The 23,632-nt window shown below is 42.0% G+C and overlaps 1 protein-coding gene across 1 annotated transcript; it reads left to right on the top strand.

Moving 5' to 3' along the window:
- The first annotated feature begins 8,150 nt into the window (after positions 1–8,150).
- LOC101172909 (PR domain zinc finger protein 12) lies at positions 8,151–16,661 on the top strand. The gene is made up of 6 exons (XM_023958855.1): positions 8,151–8,667; positions 9,589–9,654; positions 9,762–9,886; positions 11,903–12,058; positions 14,174–14,288; positions 14,537–16,661. Exons 1-6 carry the CDS (start codon positions 8,439–8,441, stop codon positions 15,010–15,012), a joined length of 1,167 nt encoding a protein of 388 aa, XP_023814623.1. The 5' UTR covers positions 8,151–8,438; the 3' UTR covers positions 15,013–16,661.
- The last annotated feature ends 6,971 nt before the right edge of the window (positions 16,662–23,632 follow it).

Raw genomic sequence — 23,632 nt, 5'->3', positions numbered from 1 at the left:
GGAGTATGTAAGAAACTCGTATCAAGTAGATCAAATTGATAAGAACGCCATTCCAATTAACTCAAATCCCATTGAATCGTATCAGCCAGATTACTGGGTAAATGTTCCAGCAGAGGGCGCCATAAATCCTTAAAAATATTTAAAGCATTGTCTTTGTTCCTTAACTTGTCACTAATTCTTTTCATTGATAGTGTTTCCAAAAACGTCTTCATACCACTGAGTTGCCCGCCATTTTTGTTGCACCGGCAATGTTAGGTTGGGGTTGTTAGAGGCTATAAACTAGTGGGAAAGCACTCTGCGCCCATAATCCCGCCCACAACTTAGAGGTGAATTTCTAATGAACTCCCTCCGCTCTGCAGAAATAATGTTCTAGAAAAAAGAAACAAGTTTTTGAATTTTGACTAAAAATGGCATCATCTCAATTAAAGGCCACTAGGGACGCTTTAAAAATGAATCAGAAGACAATTGGAGTAGAAGTTGAATGCATTTGGTTCAAAGTGGCTCATTTCAGGGTTGTGGCCTAAAGTAGCTGCAGGATATTTCGTAAAGACTGGAGCTGATGATTCTGTGCATCGGTTTTTGTGTCTCCAATTTTAGAGACAGCTCTTTGTAAATTCATGTTTATAGTAGACTCGCCCCCGTTCACTATTCTGCTTAGTTTGGACTCACCTTTTATAAGCTCACCAATGTAATGCAGGTTTAATAAATGGGGCCTCCGTCATCTGTCTAACTGCAGGAGGAAAAAGGAGTTGTAGAAAAGAGGGCAGTGAAAACTGCCACTATGTGTCTCTACAAGAGAAGACCACAGATTTTTAAACGAGATCAAAGAAAACATTTCAGCCCTAGAAGGGAGTCAAACTGATTCTGCGGGAAAAGACTCAACAGGTAAGGAATGCATTAGGAACACACATGTAGGGGTATGTAAGTCACTTCTAATAAATGCGTCTGCTGAGTTCCTTTCTCTGTAAAGCCTGCAGAAAGAGAGTGGGACATCTGAAGAGTCAAATGTTCTTCACAGAAGAGTATAAAACAGTTCTTGATAAAGCAACACACATGGGGAACCCTGAAAGAGCAGAAGAAGTAGAAAACCTGAGTGTCTCAGGTCTGCATGATGTCGGTTCTGTTAAAACATGTTTGGACCTGTGAGTTCCTCTGACTCTGTAGTTTCAGCTGAAATGAATTGAAGAAGCTTCAATAACTTGTGTGAAACACGAGTTACTGAACATGAAATGAGTCCAACATCACTTCTATGCTAATGATACTTCTATAAGACACTTCTGTCAGACTTCTATGATAAAACTAAGAATTCCCAAAGACGCAGATATAAATGTGTAGAAAATTCTGCGTTCCGCTGTTACTTTCTGACAGTGATGTTCTGTAGAAACTTCTCTGACCGACCATTACGGTCGGTCCTCAACCTGAACATGAATAAATGATGACCAGCAGGCAGATGGTTGGCCAACGGTGATGTCACAATCTTGCTGTAATCACAGTTTGGATCTCAGGGGATCAATAACGGTTTGGACATGAGTGGATCATCCGGCCTCCAGCTTCTCTCCTGGTTCTGGTTCTAAGGACACATTTATGAGCAGAAGCGGAACCCAATCTGAAAATTCCAATGACATTAACCTGCTGTCGGTGGAATTTGGTTCCTTCTGTGAAATCATCCTAGTCCACAGCGTGGTTTTTTTTTCATGCACAGCAACAGGCCAGTCTACTGCAAATCCGCTGTGAACCTCAGACTGCTGGGAGTTCAAATAACGACAGACCGATGCCACCTAAAAAAAACAACTCAAAGACTGTGACAAGATTATTATTATCTTGACAGACGTAAAACAGCCTAACCCCTCTCTGTGAAGTCCCTGTGATGTGTAAATATGTGAACGCTCCATCAGACCTGCAGGACATTTTCACTCACTTATTTCCTGGAGAATATCAGGCACAGCAGTAATGAGCCTAAAAACTCTTTAAACGTTTAGAATGTACATGCTTAACTCATTTTGGGACAGTGTAGCTCAAAAACTCAAGCAATTCAGAACATTTTGTAAAGGGTGAACATAGTTTTTAATTTTTTTAAGATGTCAGCACAATGTGCAAAGACAAAAAAAAAGTCCCAAGTGGGTTTAATTTTTTCTAAGCCAGTCAGGTTGAGTCACCAAAGCCAGGTGCATGTGTGGCTGTGAGGGTCTTTCATTCAAATTACATCTCAAGGACGAGGTCCCGAAATGCAGCTTTCAACTGCCGGTCCCCACAGGGACAGCAGGACAGGCATTAGTGTGTGCCGGCGGCTGAGAGTGCAGGAAGCAGCTCAGTAAGTACAGACTGAATGGAGCTGATTAAACATTCAACTAATGGTGATCTGGATCATGTCCAAATGTTTTCCCTGAAGCTCAGAGACCAGCAGGGATCATAAACCGTCTGCATTAATCAAGCCGCTGGATGTTCAGAAGCATGCAGACTCACTGGACTCAGCAAAGCAGCGCATCTCCATACAGGCTTTGCTCTAATCTCAGCTTTTCTTATTTTCTGGTTCACACATATATATGAAAAAATATATGAAAATATCCCCCACACCATGACACCACCACCACCAGCCTGAACCATTGATACAAGGCAGGATGGATCCATGCTTTCATGTTGTTGATGTTAAATTCTGACCCTACCATCTGAATGTGGCAGCAGGAATGGAGACTCATCAGACCAGACAACGTTTTTCCATCTTCTATGGTCCAGTTTTGGTGAGTCTGTGTGAATTGTAGCCTCAGTTTCCTGTTCTTAGCTGACAGCAGTGGTACCCGCTGTGGTCTTCTGCTGCTGTAGTCCATCTGCCTCCAGGATGGACGTGTTGTTCTTTCAGAGATGCTCTTCTGCAGACCTCGGTTGGAACCAGTGGTTCTTTGAGTTCCTGTTGTCTTTCTATCAGCTGGAACCAGTCTGGTCATTCTTCTCCGACATCAACAAGACATTTCTGACCACAGAACTGCTGCTCTCTGGATATTTTCTATTTTTGGACCATTCTCTGTAAACCCTAGAGATGGTTGTGGGTGAAAATCCCAGTAGACCAGCAGTTTCTGAAATCCTCAGACCAGCCCGTCTGGAACCAACAACCATGGTTCAAAGTCACTTCAGTCACCTTTCTTCATCATTCTGATGCTGGTTTAAACTGCAGCAGATCGTCTGGACCATGACTACATGCACTGAGTTGCTGTCATGTGATTGGCTGATTAGAAATTTGTGTTAACAAGCATTTGGACAGGTGAACCCAATAAAGTGGCCAGTGAGTGGACATACAGTGGGGCAAAAAAGTATTCAGTCAGGCACCAATTGTGCAAGTTAGGCCTGTAATTTTTATCATAGCTAAACCTCAACTATGAGAGAGTAAATGAGGGGAAAAATCCAGAAAAACATATAGTCTGTTTTTTAAGAATTTGTTTGTAAATTATGGTGGAAAATAAGTATTTGCTCAATGGCAAAGAATCTAGATTTCTGTCTCTCACAGACCTGTAACTTCTTCTGTAGAGGATCCTCTGTCCTCCACTGGTTACCTGTATTAATGGCACCTGTTTGAACTGGTTATCTATAGGAAAGACACCTGTCCACAACCTCAAACAGTCACACTCCAAACTCCACTATTACCAAGACCAAAGAGCTGTCTAAGTCCACCAGAAACCAAATTGTTCACCTGCACCAGACTGGAAGACGGAATCTGCAACAGGTAAGCAGGTTGGTGTGAAGAAATCAACTGTGGGAGCAATTATTAGGAAATGGAAGACATGCAAGACCACTGATGATCTCCCTCCATCTGGGGCTCCCCCCAAGATCTCACCCCTGTGGGGTCAAAATGATCACAAGAACAATGAACAAAGATCCCAGAACCCCACGGTGGACCTAGTGAATGACCTGCAGAGAGCTGGGACCAAAGTAACAAAGGCTACCATCAGTAACACACTACACCACCAGGGACTCAAACCCTGCAGGGCCAGACGTGTCCCCCTGCTAAAGCCAGTACATGTGGAGGCCCGTCTAAAGTCTGCTAGAGAGCATTTGGATGATCCAGAAGAGGATTGGTAGAATGTCCTATGGTCAGATGAAACCACAATAGAACGTTTTGGTAAGAATTCTACATATCGTGTTTGCAGTAGAAAGAATGCTGAGCTGCATCCAAAGAACACCAGACCTACTGTAAAGCATGGGGGTGGAAGCATCATGCTTTGGGCGGTTGTTCAGCAAAGGGACCAGGACAACTGATCCGTATAAAGGAAAGAATGAAGCCATATGGTGAGATTTTGAGTGAAAACCTCCTTCCATCAGCACTGAAGATGAAACATGGCTGGGTCTTTCACTATGAATCCCAAACACACGTTGCCCGGGCAACGAAGGAGGGGCTTCATAAGAAGCATTTCAAGGTCCTGGAGTGATCTAGCCAGTCTGCAGATCTCAACCCCTAGAAAATTGCTGGAGGGAGTTGAAAGTCTGTGTTATCCAGCGACAGACCCAAAACATCACTGCTCTAGAGGAGATCTGCATGGAGGAATGGACCAAAATACCAGCAACAGTTTGTGAAAACCTTGTGAAGAATTACAGAAAACGTTTGACTGCTGTCATTGCCAACAAAAGATATGTGCTCCATGGTTCTAATGCACGTCTTTGACCCTTTTCTTCACTTCTTCACATGTAGAACCTTACAAAAAGGAGCATTTGTTGGGACACTGTCCATGGAAATCTGAGATGTTCGCCTCTGAACATTTGTTATTGAGGATGATCCAGATGCTTTTGTCAAATCTGAGCTCTTGGATGAGTCCTTGTGCTCTTGGAGGCCCTCCTGCGAATGTTCTTTACTGTGGTTCAGTCTTTGTGGTCCTTCCACCCAGAGACAGTTCAGAGACCTTGTTCTTCTTCTGATTTATATGCAGCATGAAGCATTTCTTTTTTGTCAGATAGCATCTGCTGTTCTTCTACCAATTTAAAAAAATCTGATGGATTCTAAAATTTGGTAGATTAAAAATGGCAGATTAAAATAAACTCAGCTTTCTGAAAGCTGCGAAGAGTCGGTTCATTTTGGATGAAGAGATATTCCACCATTATTAGTGACGCAGCAGCAGCTTCTCACATGTTCTGTTTCACGCTAATAGGACGGTTTTTTTTATTTTCGGAAAACTGCTTTGTTTTTGCTCAGGCTGCCTTCAGACCAAAGTTTCCGTCTTCACTGAACTTTTATTGTGAAAGAAACGTCCAGGTCACAGTTTAATGTAAAAAAACTGAAAGAAGAAAAACAAATCATTTATCTTTCGGTTATCTTGTGATATTTTTTGGAAGCTGAAAAAGTTGTTTTAACGTTTCAGTTAAAAAACGACTGCAATTAAAGAAAAGCAGCAGCAAAGAGTTTCTGAAGGAGAAAAGACGCAGCAGGTCAGAAGAAAACCTGCCGTGTCAAATGTTTGAAAGATGGATGGATGGATGGATGGATGGATAATGGATGGATGGATGGATGGTGGATGGATGGATGGATGGATGGATGGATGGATGCATGGATGGATGCATGGATGGATGGATGGATGGATGGTGGATGGATGCTGTTCTGTTGGTCGCTCCTGTTGGAGGACCTTCTGCCGCAATGAACAAAATCCTCCATGAATGTGTGAAAAGAATAAAACTCCATTTGAAGGGGTTGGGGGGGTGCTGATGATCATTAAAAGCCTCTTTAAGGCGGATCATTAGCGGCGCGCACGCTGCGTCTGTCGGCGCGCATGAATACTGATGAGGCCACAGCGCCGCTTAATCACGTTAGTGGGACAATATTACTGCGCCATTTGGGCTCATTCCCACCACCTCTCCTTTCACCTCCCGTCCATCCCTCCTCTCTCCTCCTCCTCTCCGCTCCTCCTCTTGTCTTTACGCGTGCCAGTCACCTGCCGCTCCTCCGCCTCCTGACTTCCCGGCGTCTTTTTTCGGGGCTAAAGTGGTTCCATAAAGGCGGGAGGACACCGGGAGCCTCTTACTGAGAGCTTTTTGTTGCTCAAAGCTCATTAGAGCGTGTCCTTCTGCGACACAATCGGCCTCCACATTAATAAACTCCCGCTCGGCTTCGCGTGCGTGGCGGCTGCGGCCACAGTCCCCGCAAAGAAAGAGAAAAGGAGTCTGATTCCAGACTTCATTGAGTCAAATCTATTGAGAAAACATTTGCAAATCTGCCATTATTCCCGGATTTGCTCCCGTTTCTTTCTCAGTCTCTCGGGACAATGCGCGGGGCTTTGCGGGGCTGTTACGCGCAGAGCTCCGAGGCCGGAGGGGGAGAGCCGGGGGCCGCGGAGGGCCTGGGACTGAGAGAGGAGGCTCGGAGGAACAACTGGAACCTTTTGTGGATGAGGAGGAACGCAGGAACATGTCCATTTGAATTATATATAGGAGAGAATTCATCTCCAAACTGTCGCAGGTTCTGCGCATTTCCGCCGCCATGTATTTTTATTCCTTCAGCTTTGCTGGTTTTATTTCGCTTATCTCAGAAACCATCTGAAAATAAAGAAAAAAATTATGTTTTAATTATTTTAGAGTGAATTTGTATCCTTTGAGCTCCTCCAAAAAAACACAAATGAATTCTAATGTTTCCATCCAGCTAAGAAGAAAACGCGCACGCGCGTGCGTGTGGGTCAATAAATGTTTAAAAAGCTCATAAATACAGATCAGAGTGAAAGAGAGAATAATTGTCCTGTGGAGGGGCGCTGGAGGAGGAGGAGGATGAAGAAAGCACCTGTTGTCTTGGTAATCTCTCCTCTAATCGCTTTTCGTGCTCCGTCACTCACGCGCTGCCCTCCTCCTCCTCCTCCTCCTCCTGGGCCTACATTCCGCTGCCCGAACTTCGGGGTTTTAAGAACTTTTGTTCTCTGTTTTGGTTTGTTTCTCCCTTCGTGTGCTTGTATTTCCACCTATTCCTTTGAAAATCCTTCACTTCTTGAAGAGGTTCAATTTCATATGAAACGAGCCCAAATGATGATGCCGCTGCCACCGTGCATCACTGAGGGGAGGCAGAAAAACACCCTGCTGCTTTTGCTGATTCTCCTTCATTTCTACGCTGAGACTCACTTGGATCATTTTAGCTACAACCTCAAGGTGTATGTGTGCGTGTGTGCGTGCGTGCGTGCGCATGTGTGTGAGAAACATGGAGGTGATTGGATTCCATTTGCTCCATCTCCGCTTTAAAGCGAAAATGCCCAGAGTTGATGTCCTCAATGCTGGAACCAGCGTTTGAAAGAACCCAGCATGCAATGGGAAAATAAAAAAACCAGACCAACAGGTTGAGCAGCACAGAGCGGGGCTGATGTCTGGGCTTCTCAGATGGGCTGAGCTCTCGACGCTCACGCACGGATGGTGCACAGCTGCAGGAACAACGAAACCAACAAAAACGTTTGCTTTCTAAAACATGTCCATGACTTTAGCTGGATTTTATAGTTTGATGCTTTATGGGGTACATTTCTTAACGCGGTCTACAGAAACAGCTGTGGCACAAAAGTGTTTAGTAATTAAAACAAAAGAACCCGAACTGAACCAGAACCACACAGACCTCTCGTCTTTTTGCAGAAAAGTGCAGCAAAGCTGAAAATATTTTCTTCATTTTATTTTGTTCATTTAAGCCAAACAACCAGCATTTGTATCTTTTAAATGAGCAGAAAAATGTTTTCTCTGCATCTGCAGGTTTGGTTTTCCCGCTTTTTTTAGAAAACATGTTAAAGAATGTCGGACATCCCTGACACATAAAGCAGCATGAGTCATTATGTATTTCTATTATTGCATTTTAGATCTTCTCTTTTGTATTTGTATTATATATATATTTATTTATTTAATTGTTATTTAAATCTATTTTCTGTCTTTGATAACATCGACCTGCCAGGAGATTGCAGATGGAAATGAGCTAAAATCGGACATATTTATATTTGATATGCAATTTCCCGCATGCACCTGACTGAAAATGCAGACTGAAACGACCTTAAAACCTGCATGAAGCAATGAGCACAAACACTCTGGTCAGACCGAGCAGCCCAGTGTGAGCGTTTCATCTGTGTGTGTGTGGGGGGGGGGGGGGGGTCGTGCAGGTTCGGACACTCATGAAGGTTTGAGGTCCAGATCTCATCTGAGATCCACCGGATCTTGAGGGGTGGGGGATTGGGCCCAGGGTTGCTCCAGTTGTTGAGGCCTGTACTGAACTTGTGTTTGTGTCGCGAGCGACAAGGAAGCCAATAGACGCACGCGGAGAGCTTCGGGACCCCCCTCCCCTTAATAGAAATGTTGGAGCACCGCAGCCGCGGGCAAACTTGCCTGTCCTTCCGAGCGCGCGGGTGTCTGCGCTCCCGGAGCCTCTCTATCTGGAACGGAAAGGCGCGCGCGCGCCTCCCGGTGTGACCCGCGTCCACAGGTGGACTCGTCTGACCTCCTGAACGGAAGCCATGGGCTCCGTGCTGCCGGGCTCCTCGCGGGGTCTGAAGCCGCCGCCGCCGCCGCTCTCCCTCGCGGACATCATCACCTCCGACATCCTGCACAGCTTCCTGTACGGCCGCTGGAGGCACGTGCTCGGCGAGCAGCCGCAGCATCACCTGCAGCACGAGGACCTGCGCACCGCGCCGAGCCCCAAGACCGCCTTCACCGCCGAGGTGCTGGCGCAGTCCTTCTCCGGAGGTCAGTGCGCCGATCACAGAGCGCGCACGCACGCGCAACTTCTGATGAGGAAAAAACACCTTCAAACTAAAACTAAACAAAACACATCAACTTTAAAAATGTCATTTAATTCTGGAGAAAAAGCGTAAAAATGTTTAAACCGTTTAAAGCGCAAAATCCCAACTAGTTTTCGCTTAAAAGGTTTTTAATTCATAAATAAAGTCCGTTTTTTTTATTTGGTGAAACCGCTTCAACTAAAAATATTCTGATAATTCATCGGATTCTTTACTCTCCTCTGAAAACATTTTTCAATTTTCTGAGCAGAACAATTCTGAACATGTCTGGTTGTAATCAATTCTTTTCCCCTAAATTTCTCCTTTCAGTTTTCCAGCGCGGGCCGCGTGGCCTCTCTCTCTCTCTCTCTCTCTCGCGCGCGCGTGGTTTTTGTTTTTCATTCTAATTTCCGTCTTATGTTAAATTCGTTTGTGTTTGTGGTGAAATTCGTTGGGAATAATTCCAGAGGGGCGGGTGGAGCTCAGACTTGGTGTTTTTCTGGATCCGTTTCGTTTCTGCAGGTGGTTTTCTGCTCCTTCGCCGCGCGCGCGGAGCGAACGCGTCGAACCGTTCCGCGCGTGGTCCAGAGCGCGAAGCGGGCTGTGGCGGGACAGGCTTTAGCTCACCTTCAGCAAAACGTTCCTTTTTCAGTCTGAATGATTCATTGAGGCGCTCCTGAATTTTCTGTTGGACAGAATGTGACCGTTGAGGTGGAAATAAATCGGTTTCATGCTCATTTCTAATCTAATGTTCAAATTCAACAAGCAGATTATCATGACGTTTGCATCTAAAAACATCTGTGAAATTGGATTAGAGCGTTTTAATGAATCAAAACCCCTTTGGGGACCAGAATGGATCCAATGCTTTAAGGGCTGTCTTTGTGTCCAGAGGTGCAGAAACTGTCCAGCCTGGTTTTACCCAGTGAGGTGATCATCGCTCAGAGCTCAGTTCCAGGTAAAAACTCATCCAAAGTGATGCCAGTTGCAGTGACGTTGTTGAACTGAGGCGTGAACCGCGTGAGAGAGGGTCTCTGACTGGTTTGTGTCTGGTTTGTGCGGCAGGAGAAGGACTGGGGATCTTCTCTAAGACCTGGATCAAAGCGGGGACAGAGATGGGGCCGTTCACGGGGCGCCTGGTGTCCCCCGAACACATCGACCTGTACAAAAACAACAACCTGATGTGGGAGGTGAGGCAGCAACACGGCACCCCCTCAAACCACTGACACCCTTCAGTCTGCAGCCTGAAGCAACAGCATGAAACTCCACCACCATCAACCCGTCAGCCGGTCAGTTTGATCAGAGGAGGTCCCTGCAGGGACCGGCTTCATGACTCAACCCACAAAGAAAAGCATGATATATATAGATACATATATATATATAAAACACTGACTGAAACCTGAAAACACCAACAGTGAACGCCGCTCATCCGGCTGCTCTGTGGTGGAGTCAGGCCAACACTGATGCAGTTCGGCGTGGATCTGGTGCAGACGCCCAAATCCAATGGAAATCCTGCTCAGAAATGTTGCGTAACTTTTCTCCGGACTTGTTGTGTTTGTCTTGACTTTAAAACAATGCACACAAAGGCTCAGAACGTCGCAGTCATTGACGACAACTAAAGCAGAAACGGAGTCGACAGTTTTCATCAAATGCAGTTCAATGAAAACATCTGAGATGTTTTTCAGAACGGAGAGCAACAAACCTCACCGGACCAGCAGCAACATGAAATATGTCCAAAATGTTGAAATACCTTCAGCATTTATCAGTATAACACAGTTGGTAACGTTGTTTTGTGGTCTTGATGGAGCCGATATGGAAATTCTGACAATTCCAACCCTTATTCTTACCTTTTTGTCCTCTCGCAACCTTTTATTCAGGCATCATGGTTTAAAAAAATAACTTTCATTCTAAGAAGCACATATTTATGTTCTCCCTCTGAACCATTTTTACTGATCCACTTGGATGAAAATGTTTTTTTGGAGGACATTAAGCTCTAAATTGCACGTCTGAGTATTTCTTTATTCAAATTGTTGTGGAACAGGAGCAGAAGAAACAAATCTTTTAAAAAAAGATCATGTTTGTGACATCGGCAAACCACATTCTCCCGGCTCCGCCCCTTTCTGATCATCCTCCTGCAGACCAATGGATCCCTGAACGTCTTTGTTTTCCTGGTCTGAGCTGGAATCTGGATCAGAACTGGAAGGATGGACGGATCTGACCTTTTTGATGCACCGCTAATGTTAGGTTGGGCTTGTGGGGGCTGTAAGCTAGTGGGAGAGTGTAAACAGGTGGATAAGAAGATATGGGGGCGGGTTTACTCTGCGCCAACAGTCCCGCCCACAATCAGAGGTGAATTTCTGATGAACTCCTGCCGCTCTGCAGAAACTATGTCCTCGAAAACGACTCAGGTTTTTAGATTTTGGCGAAAAACGGCACCATCATAATTTAAAAAAAATACTCTGACACTTTGGAAATAGATCAAAAAACGATCACAGCAAGACTTTAATATTTCAAATCAATAACAACTTGACATTTGATTTTAACAGAAGGATGTGGTTTACTGTCTTTGCTGTTTTGGTTCTTGATAGATACAAAAATGTTGATTTTGTTTGAGAAAAGATAGCGGGCGGCGAGGAGGAAGACAGCCGCTTTCTCTTGTGGTGATGACCTTTAGCCAATCATCGGGTTTTAGCAGTAGCTCCGCCCTAACCGGTGTGTTCCATTTTTCTGTGGACCTGCAACCAACGGAGGCCCGATAATGGTCTGATTCGCATTTTACAATGGAAATGCTCAAAATACCGGACCGGACTGCTGAACGAGGTTTCAGCCTGTCTTATACGACGTTATAAAACCTTTTTTCAAAAGTTAAAATAATAAATCAATGTTTTATTCCATAAATATAGCAAACTACCTGCTGAAATGTGTTACACTAAATGCTAAACTACAGAATATCTAACAAACAGATCAGTTACTGACTTTTATTTTTGTAACTTTTGTCGCCAAACTGGCTGTTAGCTTCCAGGTTGGTGAAATATTTCACACTCGCTGTTTTTCCCTCCAACACGACGGATACGATTTACTATAATTGGCCTCCATCTAAGGTTGATTATCTGGAGTCAAGCTAAATCCTGGCATCTATCTATGAAGGTAGCACAGACCAAAATGACAAACGCTAACCTTTCCTTTGCTTTTGCTCGTGTCTGCAGGTGTTTAATGAAGACGGGACCGTCAGGTATTTCATTGATGCCAGTCAGGAGGACCAGAGGAGCTGGATGACCTACATCAAGTGTGCGCGGAACGAGCAGGAGCAGAACCTGGAGGTGGTTCAGATCGGCAGCAGCATTTTTTACAAGGCTGTGGAGGTCAGTGAATGCATCACGTCCACAGCTTAAATGTGAAGTCCTTTCTGAAGAACAAAGAAGCAGAACTTTAAGAAACACACTTCCAGCAGACGTCCACAGCTCACAAAACCAGATTTTAGTTGTTGTTTGTGAGTTTGTGTTTCACAGAATTTAGTCCACTTCCTGGTGGGACCATCACTGTTTAGTTCAAAGCAGAAAACAAAGGTGACAAGGTCAACTCCAACGTTAACCTAAAATGTCATTTAAACACATTTCAACATTTCAAAGAGGGTCTCTTCATGAACATCAACACAAAAGCTTGGATAGGTTTTAAGGATAGTGAACATTTTTAAATTTTTTGATACAGATAATTTTATTTCTTCAAACACAAAACAAAATGTCTGAAAAAGTCCCCAAATATCCTTGATTTCCTTTTCCATTTTTGAAATTGGTGGACTGTAAGTTTAATTTTGATTTGATCTCTTTTAAGCATTAAGGAAACTTGAACACTGCAATAATAAACTACAAAGCACAAATACATCAAACCCATGAGGTAGTACATAGATTAAAATATAAGGAGAAAATTAATAAAGCTGTTGGAAGATGATCCCATTTTCTTGATGTTTTCACTAAATGGGAAGTGGCGTGGACTTGTACAACGCTTTTTTACCTTTCTTTAAGGTCCAAAGCGCTTTTCAGTCACAGTCACATTCAGCCACACACACACACACACTCACACACACTCACACACTGGTGGCGGCTCTGCTGATGCCAACCTATAACCAATGTGGGGTTCAGTGTCTTGTCCAAGGACACCTTGACACAAGCTGGGAACTGAACCTGTGATCCTTCTCTGATCACAGGTCGACCGCTCCACCTCTGCACCAACAGAACCACAACTCACAGCTCGTAGCTACACTTGTTTAGCAGGGGAACAAAGCTGCAGTCATTATTCTGACGAATATTTAGTATTTCTGACACTTATCAGACTTTGCATGCTCCACTGAGGTCTGCAGCGCCCCCTGCTGGCAGAAACGGTCACTTTCAGATTATTGCCACTGCGACACGCCATTTGACTTTTTTCTTTGCTTCAAAGTCGTTTGTCATTTTATTTGATAAATGATCAATTTGTTAGGAGGATGTAATAATGGGATTTTTTGATTCAAGTATTTTCACACAAACTGACTTTTTAAAGTCTTGTTATTCCCTTCCAAAATAGATATTAGATAACAGAAATTATAAGTCGGAACACTCTGTTGATAACAACAACAACTAGTTTAATAATAATCTGTACATATTTTTAACTTTTGACACTTAATGCTATGAAGAATTTTGAAACAATGTTTTGTATATTTTTTCTGATATAGTGTTATTTTTAATCATAGTCAGGATTTTTCTAATGAAAAGAAAATCTGCACATATTTTAGATAACTGATCTGTTTGTGCTATGCTGATTTCCAAAATATAGTTATGTCTATTTTTACACAGTAACTAAGCAATTCATCTTTGTCATGTAGTTATTGGTGCTTAATAATAATAATAATAATAATATTGCATTTTATTGAAAAGGGCCTTTCAAAACACTGAAGGACACTGTACAGATTTGAAAGTAAAAACTTTAGGATTCTTAATTCTGTCTGATAAAGGATAATGATAAATCATGTAATAAAATGGTTATGGTAGAATAGAGGTGGGATTATATATCTCCCACTTCCTTCAACTCCTTTTCAAGCAATATTGTCTAATTATCCTAAGTCAATACGTCTTTGTATGAATGTATAACTGATGATTGTGTTGTTTTGTGTTGTTTTGTGCATTATACTTGCTTTGATTGCTTGAAATAGACCATTTCAAATTAAACTCAAATTAAATCACATCTAATCAAAAGACGTAATGTTAGGTTAGCAAAACAGTACTAATAAAAGATGGTACAATAGTATATGAACTGTTTAATACTATTACCAGTATTTATTTATTTGAATAAAACCAGTTTTAAAAAAAACAAAGATGTTTTAAAAACAAACATTTACATGAAAAAGTCCAAATTTGATTGTTTGTCTATCCATAAACTAGATAACAGAAAAATGGTTTACTTTCGTATGAACAAAAACCAAAGGAAACGGTTTCTTTGTGCAGACGATCCCGCCGGACCAGGAGCTGCTTGTTTGGTACGGAAACTCCCACAACACCTTCCTGGGAATTCCTGGAATTCCAGGAGGAGATGAGGAGCAAACGAAGAAGAGTAAAAGTGGTAATAACTGGTTTATAATTTATTATCTGAAGCATAAATGACGCAGAAGAATATTTCTTCTGTCAACATCCTTGAATAATAGAAAAATAGAAAAACTTTAACTAATGATGAAGAATTATTAAACTTTTAATGAAATGTGTAAAAACTATTATACATCAATTGTGCAAAGTTGTGCTACTGCCCCACAGTAGAAGAGTGTTTGCTGCAGGTAAAAATAAACCTGAACTCTTTCTCTCACTTCCTAATAGATGAGCTCCACACTTGTGATGGCTCCTCCTCCTCTTCATCGTCGTCTTCCTCCTCCTCTTCAACCAGTCTGGGCCGCATGCGGTGTGTCATATGTCACCGTGGCTTCAATTCCCGCAGCAACCTGCGCTCTCACATGCGCATCCACACCCTGGACAAGCCCTTCGTGTGCCGCTTCTGCAACCGCCGCTTTAGCCAGTCCTCCACCCTGAGGAACCATGTGCGCCTGCACACCGGGGAGCGCCCCTACAAGTGCCACGTCTGCCAGTCCGCCTACTCCCAGCTGGCCGGCCTGCGGGCGCACCAGAAGAGCGCTCGGCACCGGCCCACTGGAGACGGCAGCAACCCCGGGGCGGGTGTGGTTGTGGTGGGGGGAGGAGGGGGAATGCACTCACCCCCTCCGTCTCACCCACCACAGCTGACCGCCGTGCCCCACCCAGCATCTCTAGTTCATCACATCCCGACCATGGTGCTGTGATCACAAACCACACTTAAAATAAGACCCCAAAAGCTGGTGTGTCGCCCCCGGGGTAGCCCCTTAACAATAGACAAACACACACACACACAGTCTTTTATTGTGGGAAAGAAACCCAACCAATCAGAGTTCAGAATGGACCTTCACCTGAACAAACACTTCTGGCTCCTATTGAGCCTTCCGACAACTGCATGATCAAATATGTTAACCTGTCACTGTGAACGAGAATATTAATGTTGTTTGGTTTGCATGCTCCTGGGTCTCTGTTAAAGCTTGTCATATGTGCTTCCCAGCACAAGGGGGCGCTGCAGTCTGTGCACTGAAACTTCTTCACAGGAAAGCATTGAGTTCCTGTTGCTTCTCAGTCAGGCTGACTCACGTGTGAATTACAGGAGTCAATCTAAATTAAATTCCTGTCACGATCTTGGTCACAAGGAGGAAGTGATGTAATGTTTGCGCATGCGCGGATGGATTGAGTAGCCGTTACAGATCCGGTAGCGACAAGGGGATCGGTGCTAAACCGGACTATGGCTCCACTGTCGTCCAACCTCACATCACCCATTACAACCAGAAAAAAATACAAGCTAAAACTGTACTTCACATGAACTCCATGGTTTATCTTTAATTTAATTGAATTTAAAAAAAAATTTAGGTTTTTGATCCCAACGAAGTGGAACACATGTTAGCATCTAGTAATTATTCAGAATTTACCAACTCAGGTCAATAAGAACCTTAAAACCAGATTTAGTTCTACTTGAAAGAGGTTCTAGGATAAAAATCAGATCAGTAATGTCTTCAAAACACGTTTTTATTATCATTGCACCAACATGTGAGTGTTGGTCTGCTGGTGTCACAGCCCACAGCCACGCCCAATCAGTCCAGGAGTATCCAAAGGACTTTGTATGTAGTCCCATAATGAAACACAGTTTTGGAGTTTTATCACAAATGTGTTCAACAAATATCCAAATCAATCGATCTGGATCAGTCTGTTTCCTTTCTATGTTTTGGAAACTAGAAGTTTCTAGAGCTGAGAGCCCAGCTGCTCTTCTTCTTGACTTTCACTATTTCAGTCCGTTCAAAACGCCAGCTAAAATACATAACAATGGGGAGACCCAAAGAACCAGATAGCTACAATTTAAAGAGAAACATTGCAGAACAAGAAGAAGTTTAGCTACATACTACAGCGTTAACTGGAATAACGTCAGCTAAGGCAGACAAACACAAACATCAGAAAAATCCTGTGAAGAAGTTTTCTAGTGACCGGAAGAGGCAGATATCAAGATGTTTTATTAATGTTAGTGTTGATGTGAATATAAATTGTTATTGACACTTTTTAAAAGATAAGAGCTCTGTAAATGCTTCCTGATCATTCCTTCCCTAACGCCTGAAATTTTTAAAGTGATTCTCAGAAACTCTTCAGATTCCTCACATGACACCTGATGGGCAAATTTGATTCTTTTTATGTAAATGGTTTTAAAACTGAGGAAAATCCAACTGTGAATATAAATTTAGACAAGTTTATGCCCACAAGATAATCCAGTCACTTTATTTCTTTATATGTATAAGATATGTATCAGTATATTAAATGAGTCACAATTTCTATAAAGGACAATGTATTTAAGCCTATAAAATCCTAATAAAGTATTCCTGCACTTCACCTTCTGTTCTGGTTGGTCTTCACCTTTATAAACAGATCAGCGCTAAAATTTTCATAGCTCCTACTGGTTCTCCATCCGTGCACTACAGCTTAATGTAGTAACACAAAATATATAATTCATTTGAATTTTATGACTAAATTGTCCCTTTAACCTTGTTGCTATCCTAGGCACTTTAACGTTGGGAGTTGGGTCATGTAGACCCACTAGACAGTGCTCTGAACCTTTTTTCTTCAATGATTTGTGATCTTCACTGGTGTCCATGGATTACATGAAATCTTTCCACCTTTATCCACCTTTGTCATGGTAGGGAGAACACGTCAATGTAAGTATCGGGTCATCTTGACCCCATAGGACAGAACAAGGGTTAAGTGTGTGAAGGTGTCAGTGTGTGTGTTGGTTCATGTTGACTTTTATGGTTTATAAGGACATTTTTCGTCAATACATGCAACACTAAGAGGACATTGTGAGTTATGAGGTCATGTGTGTGTGTGTGTGTGTGTGTGTGTGTGTGTGTGTGTGTGTGTGTGTGTGTGTGTGTGTGTAGCTGTTTATGTGAATATGTGTGTGTGGTTCTGTGATGGACTGGCTGTAAATGACCCAGTTTACTTGTTTTATTTATTATTGTTTAACATTTCCTTTGATTGAGGATACCTTTCATTTCATAAGAGGTAATGTTTAAGATGTAAAAGAATATTCCCAAAAACAGTGTTAATGTATGTAATGTGTATTTTTGTTTTGAAGGCCCCACCTACTTCCATTTTTTCGTGAAATCCCATCGGCGTCACAGAAAAATAATGGACGGATAATTGTTAAATCAATAATTTTTTAGCATACCAACCAACATACCAACACAACACGAGGACCTTTAACATGATCAACAACTGGGCTAACAATATGACTAACAACACAACCACCAACAAAAACAACAACTTGCCGTCAACATGATCAACAAAAAAACCATAACATGACCCACAATGCAACCAACAACAAGACCATCAACACAACCAACTGCACAAGAAACCAGACTAACAACAGTACCAACACTACAGCCATCAAGACCTTCAACTGGGCTAACAACATGACCGACAACACATCCAGCAACAAGAACAACATGGGCAACAACTCAACCACAAACATGACTAACAACACGACATACAACAACATCATTCACTGATCCAGGGGCCTGTTTCAGAAAGGAGGTTAAGTGTAAACTCTGAGTGCGTTAACCCTGGAATCAGGGAAACTCTGGGTTTTCCGTTTCAGAATGGGAGGTTTGTTAAACCAGAGAAAGCAGAGTAAGTCAAACCCGTTTCTGAAAGAGAGGTAACTTATACTCGGAGTCAGTGTCCATGGTTACTTATGCTGTGAACCTAACCTGGTCGGGAGCAGGTTTTATCCTCTAAACTCAAAGTTTCTGCCGGTCCCCTCCCCTTTTTAAAGACGAAGCGGTATTTTTCGCTTTAACCTTCATTGCCCAAATTTCCGTCACACAGAGACAAGTGAAAAGAATGGCTTGTCCTTTTTTGGAGGACCCAATAGACGAGGAGGCTGCATTAATTCCTAGAGAATTACATTTACGTCGTGCGAGGATTTTGAGACCTAGACTCGATTTTGTGTCATTTCCCCACACGTTTTTGTTTGAGCGTTACCGTTTTTCGTTGCAGGCAATTACATATATACAATGAAAACAACATTAGATATGTATTGCTATGTAGATGTTTCATATGTCAAATATTGTCAACGAAGCCGACATCCATGACATGCTCACATTTGACCTGATTGAATTATGTTTTTATACTTCATTTTTAGCTGCTGCCATGTTCTTTTAATTCCAGCAGGATTGCATCTACATGGAAATGAAATCAGGGACATTGAATTAGATCAATGTAACAATTACTTTTTGGAAACACAATTTGCTAGCACTGCTTAATTTCTTAATCCCATTTAAACCTATACCACTTGATCAATACAAGGGTAGACATAAGTTCACTTTTAAAAACACAATTGCATGTATTAATATTAAACTGACCAACGTTTGCGAGAGGGGAAGGTTAACAAAAAAGTCCTCTAAACATTACCGACGTTAAATGCATTTTCCCCCCAGATTGGTTCTGTACACTATGCAGCATTTCATGCAATTACACCAGGAATAACACTTCAAAAGTTCACCTAAATATCACCATTTTTTATTTCACACCTTACGCTATTTAAAAAGTCATTCCAGCCAATATTTTATAACAATGATTTAAATGCAAACTTAGGCATTAACTTGAGCAGCTATGTTTTCCCACGCTAACTGTCTCTGTTTTGCAGATGCAGCGGTGTTGCTTTTCTTCTGGAATATGTGCTCATATTCACTGTAACTCTGCAGCAGCACGTCAAGTTCAGCTGGCGAAACATATGCAGACCTCTTTTTTTCCACGGTTGCCATGGTGACTCGCAATATCTGTGCTCCATTGATAATGGCTTCTTATAGTCGCGGTGCGGACGCTTACCTCCGAATCAGTCCACTCAGAATTGATTGACCAAACTCCGATCAGCCTCTCTGAAACAGAAAACTCAGAGTTGTTAATCTCTCGATTGACCAACTCAGAGTTCAAGTTTAACCTCAGAGTTGGTTGAACCTCCTTTCTGAAACAGGCCCCAGCCGTCTGCCTATGGAACACAATGTCTGTGGTGTTTGTATTAGCATTGCAACAATGACAGACTGATGTCCGTTTTGAAGTCAATTTTTCAACCCAATGATAAAATAATATACTTTAACATTCATGGAATAAAACTAAATGTAGTTATATTTTTTCAGTTCACACAGAAGAATATTGAAGCTTGCTGTTATTTACAGCTGACTTGTTTCGAAGCTTGTGTATAGCCGTGATGACACCTTTTGGTGAAACTAAAAACTGCACCCTCCTGACCCCACATGTGACAGCATCCCCACCTCTATAAAAGGCATGAATCAAATACAGTTGCTTGCAGTTTTACTGTTGACAAGCAATGTTTACACAATCTAAAACCAGAGGCCTGTTGCACAAAAGTAGAATTAAGACATCCAGGATAAATGACTGAGCTGAGCTCAATGAAGCCAAAACATGTGCGTCCAGGCTTAATTGGTTGCACAAAGACCAAGCCAGGATGAGCAGACACGGATTCATCAAGCCAGGTGTAACCAATCCTGGATAGGTGCGCGCTCACGGGTCACTCAAATAGACCCAGATCACAGATTCACTGATTTATCATGGCAACTAGAGTCGCGTACCTTTCCCCGTCGGAAGCACAAATCCTCATGGAGGCATACGAGGAGGTAAAAGATATAATTAAGATTATTTTTGTCCACGGGTTTTATTGTCTAGCTGTTTTACTCTGTTTTAACTAGTGATTTAAACTGTTATGGTTCTTTTTTTTCTGCACCATGTGTTAGAGTGTGGGAGAGGATGATGACCAACCCCCTTGTGCAGCATAATATTAATGTGACTATGCTTAAGGTAGAAATCGCGGTATTGGAACTCCTGTCTTGTGATGTGGGACTTTGCTGCGTATTTCATGTCTTTGATGTGAAAGTTATTGGCTGTAACTTTCGAAAACATTATCAATGTCAGATGTATAAATAAAATTAAAGCAAAAAATTAAGTTATATCAACATAAATTGTGTTAGGTAGTCATACAAATTTAAGTTGAATAAACTCAATTTAATGAGGTGTGACGAATTGAAGTGATTCAATTAATTTGGATCAACTTTTATCTTTTGAGAGTGAGCAACAATATTAATTTAAAGTTGGGTCCAACTGCAGCATTTAAATTGAATCAACTTAAACTTATTAGTTTGAACGTGAGTATATTAAGTAGGACAAATTTGATTCATTTTTGTTCAAGTAACGCTATCTAATCATGTGGAAATCATTTCCATAATTTTTTTATGTTCATTCAAAGTGAACGTTTTTTGAGTGAAGTTTACCTGCTTTGTTTTATCCTTATTCAGTAAAGGAACATAATGTTACACATTGTATTTTCATATTCATATGGAATGTGTATTTGTTTATATGACAGAGTACTAGGGCCCCACTGAGGAAAAAGGATAAAGTCATAAATTTATGAGGCTGGTTCTTTCTGCAGAAAAGCAACATGTTCTTTTTACAGTTTTGATAGTTATGACAATGTGATGCTTCATATTCTGGCACATCAGCATGTCTTTTATGAAACCATACTGAAGTACAATTTCACGAAATGCCCCACATCTGTCATTTTGTCAACTGTCCTCCTTTAAAACAACTGGTTACAATATTATGTCTTTTTTTACCTCTGTGGCCCTAATATTCTATCATTTTATATATAGCCTTATAGTCTATGGGAAACTATAAATTATTTAATGATAGCAACATCGTCTAAAACTCATTATTTATCCAAAATGATTTAAATTAATGATCACGAACGCTTAAATAATGACAGTGGGTCTAGTTATATGTGATAACAATGTATAGTGAGCAGTGGAATAACTATTGGTTTCCATTTGTGGCGACTGCTGACTGACATTAGGGATGAGATTAAATAGATCCTGGAATTTAGCCTGGTCTGGAGCAGGCTAGCGCCACAGAATAAATCTCCATGGTTATTTATACCATAACATATCCTCCTGCCCCCTATCCAGCTTTAGTGCAACCGGATTGGGGATCAATTGAGCCAGGATCACCAAGATATCCTGGCTTAATCCCTTATCCTACTTTTGTGCAACAGGCCCCAGGTCAAATTGCAAAACTTCTAGTTGTTGTCCAAAGAACCCAACCAGGCTGTTTAGATAGTCTTCTGAAACCAGAACCCTGTGGAGTTTACTTCCCCTGTTTGCTCACAAACATCAAAGTTCATTCCTGTGGTTCTGCTCACAAACTGGTAGATGAGTTTATCCCTGAAGGAAGAACAAAAGATAGCAAGCTAACAGCTAGACGACATCACAAATCAATGCGGATACAGAGAGTTGCTTTGACTTAAACAGTATTTGATGGGAGAGAAAAGCCTGTCCAAGCTTTGGAAGGCTACCTGAACATCTACATGTATTAGGATTGTAAGATACTGTTCTAGGAGAGCCCACTGCAGAAACCAAAGCAGCAGCTGATACTACAACAGATTCAGTTTTTGGATGATAAAACCGTGTCATTAATCGGATGCACTTGATGATGGGAGAAAAGGGCTGAGAGTCATGGGGAACCTTTGCACCATCAGGGGAAAGTCCTGTGTTGTCAATCCTGTACAGCATGCTAACGGAGGAAGAACATGCGTGATCAGGGCAAGATGTTGAGGAATGGTTCTCTTGTTCCTGTGATTTGAAAATGCCGCCTGAATGTTTGAAAACATGTGTAATTCATGTAAAACACAGAAAAGACAATGTAAGGTTTTCTTGGATCAGTTAATTCAAGGCAAAGGAATAACGTGATGGATGAGAAAATCCAGTAAACCAAAAGAGAAAAACTATTACCCTAACTATTGTAAGGTAAGAAGAAGCAGTATGAGGACAGGAGGTAGGTGTAGTTTAAACTGCTCATAGCCACCTCACTGATGGTTTTACACCCAAGATTCCCCTCTTCCCATGAGTCTTAGGGGCTGAAGGAGGGGCTACCCCCTGGTCGCCACATTATTCACACAGGCATGCTCAGTCAGGTGTCTGTGCACTTTGAAAAGCTTCAACTTGTTAAAAAAGGAGACAATTTGTGTCAGATCAGGAAGAGTTTTTAATTTTCCCCGGGATACGTTTAGTTCTTTTTTGCCATGAACTATTTTACTACTTCCAAAAGCTCATAACAATAAACATAGTGATGCCATTCTGTTCAGTAAAAAAGTAAGAATCTTCCCGTTCTTCCAGAAATGTCATGTGTTTCTCTTTATACTCTGAATTTCACCATTTTGAATATGCGGGTAACGGTCTGCACGTACATCAAATGTTTAGTCATTTTTTCCGGCATCGGGCGTAAACTCATGCAAATGATTGGCGGTCGCTTATGTGTCGAGAGCAGAACACCCACACCGCCCAGCTGTCTTTTTATTACTTATTTTTAATACTCTCTGATGGATTTGATAGTTGTATAAAAGTGAATTACCTATGAAATGAGGTTCAGTTTAACGAAATTATTTTCGCAACACGTCCAAGTCTGTTCCATCAACCGACTTTGCACGATATCAAAGAAGAATAAGCAAACTAATGAGTAGCTTGAATTGCCCCTTTCCAACAATGCTTCCATACGTTACTACACCCTGAAACAGCGAAACAGCATGGCTGTGAATTGTGCCCCCTGAACAGCCCCCTGACTCATGGTGAGGAACTTTGCACCCACAATTCCCCACTTCTCATGAGTCTTAGGGGCAAAAGGCAGGGCTAACCCCGGATCGCCCCAATATGATGATGATATGATGATGATGCTCATGGGGCAGAGAGCCGCATGCGTCTCAAGGGCCGCGTGTTCGCCACCCCTGCTTTACGCGATCGCAGTGAATTAGCTGATTATAAAGTAGAAAAGCCGCTTTTCATATCGGCTATGCAACGATATCGAACTCATTACTAACGTAAAGTGTTGCACAATGACACAGAGCTGCTTTTCTCTCCACGACAGACTCAGCTGATTTACGTAGATTACATAAACTCTTCACTGATGTAAAAGGTTGCATAGCAACACCAGGCTGCTGTTCTCTGCAACAAAATCCACCAGAATTACATTATTTGCGTCAATGGTTGAAAAGTTACGGTAGTTGAAAGAATGTCAACTATGGCGCTGAAAGTCCACTGTTAAAAGGTTCAGGGGGATTTGTTAAGAGTGGCAGTGAAGTCAAAGCCCATTCACAGTAAAAGGCCCACAGTTCTGGGACACCGTACCTGCTGAATTAAAAGCTCTAAAAAAACAATTGGTAAAGCAAGGCAAGGCAAGTTTATTTGTATAGCACAATTCGTACACAAAGTAATTCAAGGTGCTTCACAAAACAGAAAA

The sequence above is a fragment of the Oryzias latipes genome, chromosome 9 (assembly GCF_002234675.1).
Source record: "Oryzias latipes chromosome 9, ASM223467v1".
NCBI classification, from domain to species: Eukaryota; Metazoa; Chordata; class Actinopteri; order Beloniformes; family Adrianichthyidae; genus Oryzias; species Oryzias latipes.
Note: the sequence above shows the minus strand (reverse complement) of the source record. Positions and strands in the feature narration are given on the sequence as shown.